This window comes from Tachysurus vachellii, chromosome 8 (assembly GCF_030014155.1).
Source record: "Tachysurus vachellii isolate PV-2020 chromosome 8, HZAU_Pvac_v1, whole genome shotgun sequence".
Taxonomy (NCBI): domain Eukaryota; kingdom Metazoa; phylum Chordata; class Actinopteri; order Siluriformes; family Bagridae; genus Tachysurus; species Tachysurus vachellii.
This window is the reverse complement of record NC_083467.1, coordinates 11,609,427-11,622,977: the sequence shown is the minus strand read 5'-3', so window position 1 is coordinate 11,622,977 and position 13,551 is coordinate 11,609,427. Positions and strand designations below refer to the sequence as shown.

The 13,551-nt window shown below is 37.5% G+C and overlaps 1 protein-coding gene across 1 annotated transcript in view; it reads right to left on the bottom strand.

Annotated features, from left to right (window-relative positions):
* Positions 1–7,828: 7,828 nt before the first annotated feature.
* Positions 7,829–13,551, bottom strand: part of slc49a4 (solute carrier family 49 member 4) — a 38,466-nt gene continuing 32,743 nt past the window's right edge. The window contains exon 9 of the mRNA XM_060876264.1: positions 7,829–9,761. Coding sequence (XP_060732247.1) covers positions 9,646–9,761 — 116 coding nt within the window. The 3' untranslated portion in view covers positions 7,829–9,645. The remainder of the gene's footprint in view (positions 9,762–13,551) is intronic.

The following is a 13,551-nucleotide window of genomic DNA, read 5'->3' as shown; positions in this document are numbered from 1 at the left end:
TCTTGTCAACACAGAAAAGACGTGGGGTGTATTATTATTGCTCAGCCCATTCTGGAACATTCTCCACTATTGGTTTCTAGGAATCATCATATGGAGGGCAATACATGTCATAAGCTGATATAGTCTAGTACAAATATCTTCATAGTGTTATGGCCATATTAAGGTAATGAAGCTCTTTCATTTACAGTGACTTGTAAAATGCTGAGTTTCACTGATGTTCCTTCATTATCACAAGGAGCTGTTAACAACCTCACTGATGAAACAGTATGTGAACAAATTTACTGGTAAAGTCTTAACAAGAAATGTGGTTTTCGTGAAAATATAGGTAATTCAGATATATCTGTATTCTATGAGCATGTGTATAAATAAAGCAGACAGATTTTGTGTTGATTAATAGGCTAGTGGCTCGTTGGTTAAAGGCTGTGGGTTAGGAGAGGAGAGGAGAGGAGGAAGAGGAAGATACAAATAATACAAACAAATCGATTTGAAATTAGGACAAAAGAAGTGCTGTCATGATGCAAGAGGAAGAGTTGGTTTGTGTTCGTAGCTAATTTGACATTTACAGCTCTTTACCTTTTCGGGAGTTATTGATTGTACCATGAAAGCTCTTGGTAATTTACAGCTGATTAGCATTTATCAACAAACTATCAAGAATTTGTGGTTCAGTTTGACTTAGAAGAAACTTAACATGCAGCTTTACTAAAGACTAATAAATAAAACCCATGTGGATAGAGTATACTTGTAAAATACTTGTTCTCTATTTCCAAACTGTTTCATATTCTCTGAACAGCTGTTCAGATTTTCTGAGTCTTGCTTAACTTGTTAACTTGGCAAATTTTTGTACATTTCTGTTGGAAGCTTTGCAGCTGTTGCATACTGTCTTTTTTCAGAGTTTTTGTCGTGTTGCAGGAAACATCAATGTTCTTTTTTTACACAGGTGGCTTAATGAGCACAAACCTTTGCACTCGACTTTAATCCGGCTCTTTTTATGCAAGATGTCTGATGCATCACTTTGACAATGGAGGATCAATCATAACCAGTTACAGATCCACTGCTACAGGGGCTCCGATCTAGCTCATTTTTTTAATTACTTTCAATCCTGTGAGATTTCTTGTAGACCTGGGTGGAAAGCGTCTGATTACCATTATGCTCTTGCTTGATTTGTGATGTGTGCAAACAAAACTCATAAGCTTTTGATTTTATGATTCCAGAGAGAGAGAGAGAGAGAGAGAGAGAGAGAGAGAGAGAGAGAGAGAGAGAGAGAGAGAGAGAGAGAGAGAGAGATGTCAAAAACGTGAGCATATTTAAAAGGTCAGGAGATTAAAAAGTTTCATATATCAGAGGCTGAAATGGATTTCATTTAAGAGCCTATTACACTTCTAAGGAAGGGAAATAACAGAGTTGTAATGTAACAGATATCTGCAAAAATCCCTTTTGTCACACTAACCAGGTTTGATTGCTGTGAAGTAAACTAATTTATGTGGAAGAATCTTTTTAGGACAGGTATGCAGCCGTGACCTAGCATGAAATAAAAGTATAATCAGCACATGCCTCTTCTCATTTCATATACTGTAGCCATGATTGTGGCTGTGTGCTACTACAATGCTCTATAATGCCGGGTTACTAGGCTACACTGTCACATTCCCAAACCTACCTGGTTCTCATCAGTACAACATCTGCAAGCAAAGTGCTTCCCCTGCTGATTAACTGACAACACAGATATTCTTGATTCAATAACTATTGCAAAAAATGTTGTAGAGGATCCATTTTCTTAGGATACTACTTAGAAATGAATCACAATGATGTCTGTTACCCATGTCTGTTATAAAGCTCTGACACTGGAGACTCCTTCCTTCCTTAATTGCAAAACAAATGTCTATTTACAAAACGCTTGACAATATCAATAGTATAATACATTCTAATACAAAATCAGTGAAAATAAATAACTTTATAACATTTTCTGTCAAGGTCATTGAAATAGGATGCACTGAGCTGAATGAAATGCGACTGCGCAGTTCTGACTCATTAGCATGTGTGGAGGAGGGCCAATCCTGTTATTGGCTACGATTGTATGACAGGGAGAAATGGGTGCGAGGCAGCGACTGTGCAGTGATATAGTGGGCTTTTTCCAGCACTATTCCCATTAATGAAAGCAAGAGGAGGCCAAATGATGTTAAATGACTACACTGTGCAATGAATTTGGGACTAAAAGGCACCTCCATTTGTATAGCTTGACCCAGAAAAGAGGGATAAAATCAGCACTTCACAAGAATCTCATTTGGGTCAACCTAGTTTATATTTGTTTAGTGGGGTATTGATTTCAAATGCATTTTCTCTTTAAATTAATCCACATAAATATGACTATGGTGGTTGTACATAGTGAACTACAAGGTTGAATTCAGACAAAACTATGTATTGTGAGACCATAGAAAGGAGCAGACTACAAAACAATGCAAGAAAATTGTACAGTTGGTGCTTGGAACCTTTCTATGGTCCATCACTCTACCTTAGTGAAGAGGCTTTTATTATCCTTTTATTACACCGAGGTAAATGGCACTGGCACCTGTAACAGCTCTAGCAACTGCCCTCCCTCTCAGCAACATGCATGCTGAATAAGAAAATTCAAAAAAAAGAAATACTTTGAAAAAAAAAATAATTAAAACTCAATTTCTAAAACCCAAAAGACCAAAGATTTCACTTGGGATCATATCCTGACACACTGAGTATAACAGAGAGCTGAACGAGTGCAGAGTTTAGCACTATTAAAATGATTAACAGAGATTGCAATGTTTCTTACTATTTTTAACCCATTCCAAGATCACGACAGAGAACATGCTCACTCATAGCTACAGCAGCATTAACATATAATTTCAGATTCAGTAGTACTGTGTAGTTTTATTGCATTTTTTTTAGGTGAAAATGCTCAGACTTGCCATGATTTTGATGCTGATTTGAGATGAAATCATATTTCAGATAAGGCAGAATGATTTGAAGTGAGTGTTCAGTTATATACAGCATGTAGTTATATTGCACAAGAGAAATAAAAAACACCGGATTCACAATTATATCATTTTTCATATTTATAGAAGTTTATTTATCAGGACAAGGGGAAGTAAACAGTATGCAATAACGATGTTACTGTAATCTTATTGTACATTAACTGTACTGTAGGTGCTGCTCCAGAGAGGTGGGCTTTCCTTGAGCTGTAAATCGCTGTTTACAATAATTGTTTAGATACATAATACTTCTGCTGCAAGAAGAACCTGATATTCTTCCATCCCACTATAAATTCACTGGAATTAATATCCTTTTGAAATGCATACAGTGGTACAAACTTTCCAGAATACCTTAATGACCTGGCATTAGGGAAACTGCTCAAGGTCAGTCATTTGACACAATGGCAGGTGGTTTAATACGCAGACAATATTACATAATGATAAAACACAAAAAAAATAGTTTAATTAGTTTATTAGTTTTTAAATTAGTTTAAAAACCTGCCAGCTTTCAGCATGAAAAATCCTGTAAATATAGTCAAGCTCTAAAATGTGAATATCATTCCATGTAAAGGTTATTAAGCAGCACATGACATGGCTGTAGATCACAGCAAAATCCATCTGTACCTATTTTTATTTCTAGCATTGTTTCATACATGCAATGTTTCTGTAGGTGAATTGAATGCTGATCCTCAACCTGAATTCTTTTATCATTAAATTTACATTTACAGCATTCAGCAGACACCCTTATGCAGAGCGACTTACATGGTTTATATCATTTTTATACAACTGAAAAATTAAACTCACAAACCTTCTGATTGGTAGCCCAACACCTTAACCACTTGGCTACCACATCCGCTACCGCTATATTAAATAAATCCATTCCAGCTCTGATGCCGGTGATTTTAGGTTTTAATACTATTTCAGGATTATCTCAGGTGTTTGTTTCCCACTGAGCTAAAGGTGAACCTTTTCCTGGAGCGATGACAGTCCACCACAGCAGCCTGAACAAAATGCTCTTGTTTAAGTGAAAGAACACTCAGTGATAGACTCTTCATCACTCTGCAGCTTCCCTCACAAAGAGCACTTTAAACATGGCTAGTCTTGGAAAAACTGACTATGAGGGCCAACCTGTCAGCCCTGTGTTGAAACATAGGTATTTAACATTATTAGATGTGGTCTCTGGAGGGCCTTGCTGCAGTGCAAAGAGGCCTGCAAAGATTTATGAGGCTGCTGTAAATTTATCTCGATCTAGTGGAGTGGAGAACAACGGCATTCTTGCCAATGACAAACGCCCACCTGCTTGGCTAAGCCTCTAGTCAATGCTGTACTGACCTGCTTCTCTCCATCTCTTTCCTCAGCTGAATCAACAACAACAGATGTTGAGAGTAAAGGTTTTTTTCTTTTACACCTGCTTTGTGCTCTTTCTCTGAGTTATCAGCTCTATTTCCATATGCTTTATGAAGAGCAAATACAGGAGGTGTAGAAGTAACACAGCTTGTGGTCCATCGTAGTGTCACATTCACGGCAATCCATCCACATACTCACACACACACTCACTCAGTTGTGTGAAGCAGAGCCACTGGTCTACATAGGGCAAATGTGACAACGGGCTCCGAGTGTTTGACGTCATCGTGGTTGAGGACAGCGACTACAGCAGCTGTTTTGGCAGAAGTGCATCACAGCTTGGCACCCGGTTTCTGTAGGGACAGGTTAATGGAGCCAGTGACTCCTGTTCCTTTGATAGATCCAGGCTGTGTCTTTTACCATCATACCACTTTTAGAACCAAACAGAGACCAAAGTAGTAACTCCTACTTTGGTCTTACTTTTGGTCAGGTTACTAATGCATGCGTTGCTAAGTCTACCTTGAAACCCATTTCCACTATTACTACGAGCGTATACAACACATTTAGAAACGAAGAAAACTAGCATACATATTCACTATCAAGCACAAAAGAAAAAAGGATCAAAGGGAGTATTTCTCGTTTGGTCTCTTGCATGGAGAGTAACATGAGCTAACACTGGATGAGTCAGAGAGGCACTTGCAGGAGGGGAGATACTCCCAAAGCACCAGCACAGTCTATCAACTTAGTGAAATCCTTCCAAAATGTAATATGTATTAACTGAAGAGTGCAATGGAGTTGCCATGCAAGACTTATACTACCAGCCTTCCAACAACATAATGAATGACAGATGAAAGTCTACAGGAATGGCCAAATGATCAAGGCTGATGTTTCTGGTTGTGACATTTTCATCCATCTGGATCTTATAACCTTTTTAAGTCTCTAAGACATGCTGCTTTGCTTAGGTCATGTCTCCCCACATTACTATTGCACAACTGAGTCCAAAACTGATGCCTGATAGACCCCAGATTTGAGTTCAGAATAAAGGGAATGACTGAAGGAGGAGTGAGGATGACTGAAGACTGAGAGCCATGTAGACTGGTGAAGGGCATCAGCACATCATGCGGCTCTCTTTAAGCTTGAAATGATGCTTAGAGTTCTAGAAATTTCCTTCTTTTATCTGATGTGTGTGAACTGGGTTTTTCAGACAGCAGAGTCAACACCGAAAATGTGCAAGATTTTGTGCTTTGCTTTGACCTAGAATTGTTGACATGCTTTGGATTAAATAAACATCATACACAATAATTTCCATTAGAACTTAGAAAACCCTTTCCTTATGCACAGCATCAGCATGGTTAGTGACTAAAGGGACTTGGATAGAAGGTTAAAAAAAGAATAATATAGAAGAATATTCAGGTGGATCATTGATGTTTTGTGGCTGAACCTTCATACTTCCAAATGAACTTGGAAGAGGTTACGGAAACACAAAATCAGTGTTCTGCAGTGACTAACTCTGGATTTCAAACTTCCTTAAATGCAGACATTCAGGAAGCACAAAGCTAAGAATATAAAGGAGGTTGAAAGTTATAAATGGAGGACCTTTCAAGACGTGACAAGAAACCCATAGACATTACATTTTCGAATCAGTATCCAGCCTGTCACACTGAACTGTCAGGCTGATGCTGGTCCTTTATTTAAAAGCTTCTTCAGTCCCTGGATCTAACACAGAAAAACAACCTCACTCTTACACTTCAAATTTGTCAGGAACAGTTTAACAAGATACAACTGATTGAAGCATTAATAAGTGAAACAAGTTTCAATGGTACATGTTTGTGTTTAATGGAAGTGGAAGGATTCTCAGACATCCTGCCAATATTCAGGCAAAAATACAAACAGAAACAGCGACTAAATAATTAAGGGGTATACAAATGTCACTCGGACTGACAGTGACCCCAATTACCATCAGCCATTGTGTAAATCCTTCGACAATGAAATTCATGTCAGAACAACAAGCACAACTGAATGTTACCAAATTGCTTGTTGGTGAATGAAAACTCCTGTTTAAATACCTCCTGTTTTCTAGACAGTCTGTCGGCACTGACATACAAAAAGCACTCTGAAACGCTTCCAGCTTTAGACTTATATATTATGTCAGTAGACATTCATGGGAAAAACACTTCCATACTATCTTACCTTCCATAAAAGTTAGCAGGCTGTATAGCAGAAATATCACGATTTTATTTCTACCTTTAATACAATTTTATTATGGTGTCATATACGTGACCTCTGGAGATCCTTCTCTAACTTCGTAGAGTCACTGATCAGTTAATTGCCGTTCCTGTTAATCACATGATTATTTATTTAAGTGCAGCATTTGTCTAACGTGATCCTAATGAGTAAATATTTTAGCGACGTAACAGATACACAAAGGTACGTGTTACTCAGCATGTTGGAAAATGTATTATTAAATACATACTACTAAAAAAACGTCTATTAAAAATGTACTATTAAAATGTCTTTCACTGAGATCTCAGTTTTTTCACGATTCAGATTTCATATTACCAGTATGAGGAATATGAGTAATAAGTCCTTAATAATAAAACATTATGTCCCACTGCTCCATTATTTCTAGTTTTTGAGATTCATTCATAAATTCATTTTAAGGAACCTCTTGAGCCTGTCAGGGCTGCAGTGCATCTGGTTCCTCTCGCAGAAACACTGGGTGGGAATACAGTCTAGATGGGATGCCAGGATGGAATGCCAGCACCATGCATAACTAGGAGCAGTTTAGAATAGCCAATTGACCTACTGACATGTGTTTGGACAGCAAGAGAAAACCCAGAGGAATCCCACACAATCATGAAGAAATTATGCAGAAGTCAGCCATAGCTGAGAACAAAACTAGATACTATGAAGCTGTGAGGTGAAAATATAGATATATAATTTTTTTCTGAAGAAAATCACTACATAAAAGTTCATTATCACTAAATATTTGCAACAAATTTATAATTATTATTATCGTTGATGTGGATTAAAAAAGTCTTCTGATCATATGCTTTCGAAGGAAACATGCTTAGACAAAGAATACAAGTGGAAAAGATCATATTAATATTAATCCCTGTCCTACAGGATAGGGCCCAGGACATTGTGCAGAGCTCTTCAATATGCTCACAGTCTCCAAAGCCTACAACACAATCCTGATGTCATCATCGATATCTCCATGCTGTATTGGGTGCAGTAGGTCATGGAGTTCATACTGGCTGCAGTACAGTGAGCTCACATTCACCACAATGTTTCAGTTTAGTGAACATAAAGTCATTTTTTTTAGTAGTGTAAGAGCAGCCTGTGGGCTTTTATTATGACATGGTAGAGTGTTTTCATTACTATGAACAAAGATCAGACAACAGTTTCTTCATCAGCCTGAGAAAAACTCTAAACATTTCTTACTGTACACATCACTGTGTCAAATAACATGAAGGACAAACTGAGGCTTTTTCTTTCAAAATGCGTTTTAATAAGGTGCTGAAAATCACGTACATATACAGAATCTGAAACAAAGACAAGGATAAGAACATCCTGATCCATAAAACCCCCAACGATTACCAGTAAAATGAAGAATAGTAATTGCACCGGTCACTGTTAATTAAGGCAACCTTTAACAGAGGGCTAACACACAACCCTTTAATACATAAAAAGACAGAAAATCACATCCAGGCAAAGAGGTGTACAGTTGTGCCTTCCCAAAATGCTCTGTGGCACCATGGGGTGGGTAATTTAAAAACAAAAATAAAAAAGAATCAGTCAGAGGATAAAAGACAAAAAGTTATTTCACTTTTGACTGTCGTTGTCAGCTACAATTTCCGTGACTGTTACAGTACAGCAGTTCTTTAAGGCCCTTTAAACTCCACAATAAAATCCACAGATCCATCAGTTGAGTCCCTCTGAAGATCTGAAGAGTTAGTTACTGGGTCCCTTCTGTAAGACAGTTTGTTTTGGCCTTCTTTGGAGGCTTTTTTTTTAATATGAAGTCCTGGGACTTACTGAATTAAATTACACCTTATAGAAAGCTACATAAATCCCCTGAAGTTCTTTCTCAAAACAAGGGCTCATATTGAATCCGCTGTTAGCCAAAAGCTTTACATCACTAATAAGACACAACACTATAAGAGGATACATAAATGCTCATTAATGATGGAACTCACTATGTAAAATCGATCAGACGTCTTCACATTCCCTTGTTTGATGTTAGCCACAGGTTGGTTTTTAAAATATAGCATCCCTTCTTACGTTTACGACAACGACTAAGGTCGAGCACTTAAACAGGCAAATAATCCATTAAACATGTTTTATCATCTGTTAGTGTTTGGATCCCTCATATAAATAAAAAAAAAAACCTACTTTATAAATTATATAGAAACCGTTCTGGGTTTATCTGCACCGATAATACACACACACACAAAAAAGCTAAAACAACAACAATAACAGTAAATGGAACATTTTCTTTACAGTTGATGCCTATACTGTGCTTGAAGCATCTGTAAAACAAAAGCTTGGCGCTCATGAAGACGACGGCACTTCCTGCACACGTGTGAATCTGTTCTGGGACAGACGCCACATGAGCCAGAGAAAAATCAGAAACTTCTGGACCTGACGTCACACTGAACTACACATAAGGACCCTTTTCAGTCACAGGCTTTGAAAGTGAGAGGCAGTTTTAACCCAAGAGGATATGAAGGAGAAGGAATCATCATTTGCATAATAATTAGGTATAAAGAGGGAAAATGGGCCGTTAGAGAGGAACCCGGAGGCCATTTCATGACGGACACCGTTACAGGTCATTTCCGGTACTACTTTCTTCACTGCTGATGTAATGGTTAATAATAACAGAAAACTAGTAAGAAACCTCTTGACAGCACATGACTGCACATAATAAAATTACTGTAAATCTAAAAAGGCTGTAGGTGTCACTACTACAGGTCTAGCAGGAGACCACATCAAACTCGTATCGTGTGGTTAGTATCATGTAATTAATGTACATTAAAACATCTCCATTAGTTAATGTAAAAAAAAGAAAACAACATTTAAAATGACAAAAATATCAGGTAAAAAAAAAAGTACACATCCAGGTAAAAAAAAACACCACTACTATCATGATAGGTGAAATGCTGGCTTCTTTTCTTTCTTACAATGCTAACACAAAACACTGCCAACTATGTAACTTTCTCACTGAAATGAGAGAGAGAGATGATGTACTTCCTGTTTTCTTGGTGCAAAGCTCAGTTTTTTTTCCCCTCATGCTACAAGCTGCTCAGACTGATACGAAGACGTCCAGATAGAGACGGTCGTATGATTCCCTGAAGAAAAGAATGAGGAGCAGACTGAAGAGGCATGAACCTGTGAGACACCAGTTCAACCAGGAAAGCTCTGCAACACAGAAACACGGAGAGAGAGAGAGAGAGAGAGAGAGAGAGAGAGAGAGAGAGAGAGAGAGAGAGAGAGAGAGAGAGACTGATATAATTAAACGTGCTCCATATGAAAGACTTTTCTGTTGTCTTTTTCTCTGATGAAAGCCTTTTATTCCTTATTTCTTCTTCAAGGGAAATGAAAGAGACACCTAACAACTGCAACAGCATAGATAATTCAGAAGGCTATTAAAGTCCGGGGCTGAAAGAAAATTCTTTGTGACATCAAAGCATAAGTATATTCAAGAAAATGTAATCCTTAAAATAAACAAACGTGATCTTTACTGCATCTTTACTATTGATCCTTTTGGATTTGAAACAAAACTCGAGTTCAATTTCTAGCATATTTTATAAGAAAGGACATTATCCAAGGGTGATGCGCTACGTCGTCTACATGTAGAGGGGGCACGGCTTATTTTACTACCACGCTGTCAAAATCCATCTATCAGACACAAACATCCTCAGACTAGTGAGAGATCGCAGAAAAGCTGACCTCATAAATATATAATTTTTGAGGTCAGGTAGTAGGGAGAGGTTTACCAACATGCTATAAATGAAAAACCAGAGAAAACAGCAAAGCAAGGACAGGATCAATCTAGTTAGTACCATGGCAGTGCAAGAAGCATGCCAAAGTTTGGATTTTAATATTTATTTGAACTGTTGCTCTTAGAGAATGTTTTTTTTTCTGGTGGTACTGAAGGTATCCTTGAGTGTTATGAAAGGAAAAAACTTTTTATTATTATTAAAATAAACATAAAAAAAATGATTATTATTATTATTGTTAATATTAGTAATAATAATAATAATACTAATACTAATACTACTAATAATAATACTAATACTAATAATAATAATAATAATATTTTTTATTAGATTAGATTCAACTTTGTTTAGGTATAACCAGGGATACAGTGTTTACATTAAAGAAATTAATTAAAATGGTAATATAGAAGTAATTTACAGATGTGTATGTACTATGAACATAATATACAGATGGTTATAACTATAAACTGAAATTACAGAAGGATATGTGCTGTAACAAAATATATGGTTATTACTATAAACAGTAATTTACAGTTGTGTATGTACTATGAACATAATATACAGATGAATATATATGTACTATGAACATTGTATTATTTGTGAACATATGTATATGTATATATATATAAACATATGTATTTGTATATATATATATGAACATATGTATTATTATTATTATTATTAAATTTTGGCCATGCATTTTGATCTCCTAAAATCTGTTTATCTAATGGCTTTTTCCACTTTAAAAGATTTTAGAATCTTGCTTTGTTTGCCTGAATGTGGTGTGCAGATCTTCGTCAGTGCATTCGGCACCGAGCACTGAGTAAAACTCCTCCAACTACATTTTATACCAAACAGTCCATCGCCTAACAATGAAAACAAATCCTTCTATAAAATTGAGCCGTTATCTTTATTATTCATCACAAATGCTTCCTAGATACAATCTGGATTATGGTCATTCAGACCAAAAAAGATAAAAAAAAAAATAAAATAAATAAATAAAATAAAAAAAAAAATAAAAAAAAATAAAGCTTGAAAAAAGATTCTTCAGTGCTTGTGTTTTGGGGGAAAAAAGCAACTAATATGGAATATTCCTAAGTGTGATTCTTGAATGGAATTAACCATCGCTTACTTCTAATGTAACTCGAAAACAATGGAACCATTTAGAGGAAAACAGAAGGGAAAGAAATGCAGAAAACTCTGTTAGATTGTTACTGTGTTACTCTGTTTGATGAAGCCTGTGTTGTGAGAGTGGTAATTATAAAGGTGCTCGTAAAGGAATAGTGCGCCGGCTAATTGAATGCTATTAAATCTTTTATTTAAATATATGAAAAAAATCTAAATTAAAAAGAGGACAGCAGGACTGTTGCCAAGCCTCTGTTTTTGCCTTATTGAGAATAAATTAAACAGCATCTGTGAAGAGTATGCAAACAGGTCCATAGGCACGATGCAGTGAGCACCTTGCAGTGTCTGCTTCTGCCCTGATAAAGATCTGGGACTAAATATATCACAGAGCAGCTCAAACTCCCAGACTCCAGGACAAGGGAGAGTGCACCTCTTAATTCAATAGATGAGCAGGTTTTAATTTGACAGCTTTGTGAAACCAGATAACAGGTTGATCAATTGCCCCTGAAGCGTGAGCTGTAATCGATGTTGGAAGGTGAAATCCATGCTGGGTCAGCTGCTGTGCCCATTTCGAGCAAATGATATGATTTGGGTTTGCAGCACAGTCCATATCGGCAAGAGAAAGCGGATGGAGAGATGGTTTGAGCTCAGAGAGGGAGATGAGACAGGCAGAACGGCACAGAGGAGCTCCTCCACGAACGCCTGCACATTAATCAGGCCTCACTAGCCGTTCGACAGTACTGGGTTGTGGCGGCAGGTTAATGGAGTTGTGTTTACCTAGCCATTTTATCTGAGCCACACGCCTGCCCTGGTCTCATCAATTTAAAATGGAGAAAGACAACATTAGCGGCAGGATGGTCACAGCGAATGCTAATTAGCGAGCATATCGCCCCACTCCCACTCAAGTAATCCAATCAGATCTTCATAGAAACTTGAACAGCCCGGGAACGGTCAACATCCAGACCTCCAGCACTAATGGAAATCGGTGCACTTGAAAAAATGCAGCAATTGAACCTTTCTGTCAAGAAAGGTCTCCACCAAGAACGCAATAGATCTCTCTCTTGTTTTTCACTTCTCCATAGCAATCATGCCACAGCAATTATTTCCCCACCTGTCACTAACGCAGAAGTTAAACTGCTGCTGTTATGTTTTATTCCTTTCCTCTCATCATGTTATACCTGGTGTCAATCGTGCAGAGATTGTTATTATTAAGGAACCAATTTTAGCTGAGATGTTGCCTCTGGACAGCATCTTGGGGGGATTTAACGCACTGACAGGGCCAGAGATGAGTGACAGTTTGAAAGCCTCAAAGGATAAGGACATGAATGTGTACACTGAAGACATAAGCCCTCACCACCAACAGTGCTCAACTCTGATATGTACCTCTGATTTCTGTAGCTATTTCTAATCATCACCCATTCAGGCACTCATAATGACAGCTTCTATCAGCTAGGCTTATTGCTTTCAAACACCGTAGCGCTGCATGTGGCTAATAGCTAGCCTAATTATTAGCAAGCTCAAGTGGTTCTATGTGAGGAAATTGACAAGGAGCTAAACAACACAGCTGTTATTTGTTTCCACATTCCTCTAGAGACAATAAAATCGAGGTGGCTCTTTATGTATAAATATGATCACTTCAAATGGCACCATCTTCAATTAAGCTTCAATACAGAAGCTCTAAACTCCCTGTTCTGAATGAGAATCAGGAATTTTTTTTTCCCCTAAAAAATTTCAGCATGTTTTTATCTTTATACAAAGATAATGGCTAATAATGCATCCAGCAGAACAGAAAACCAGGATGACCTTGCTAACCTGAATTCTCCACAGACACAGACACTGCAGTATTTCGCTCTGTATTCCACCCACACCGGCAAGCACAAAAAACAGTGGAATCAAACATGCAAATAACTTTTCATCCTTACGCACACTCAAGGTGAGGGAATAAAAATGGCACATGTCCTGCTGTTGGATTTGTTCTTTAATCGTATGAAGAGCTTCATCGGTTTTACTGAATGCTGGGAAATTCTCCAGCATTCTCATACTGTGTGTGACTCATGCTGGTGACAACAGCAGGAACAGAGGGG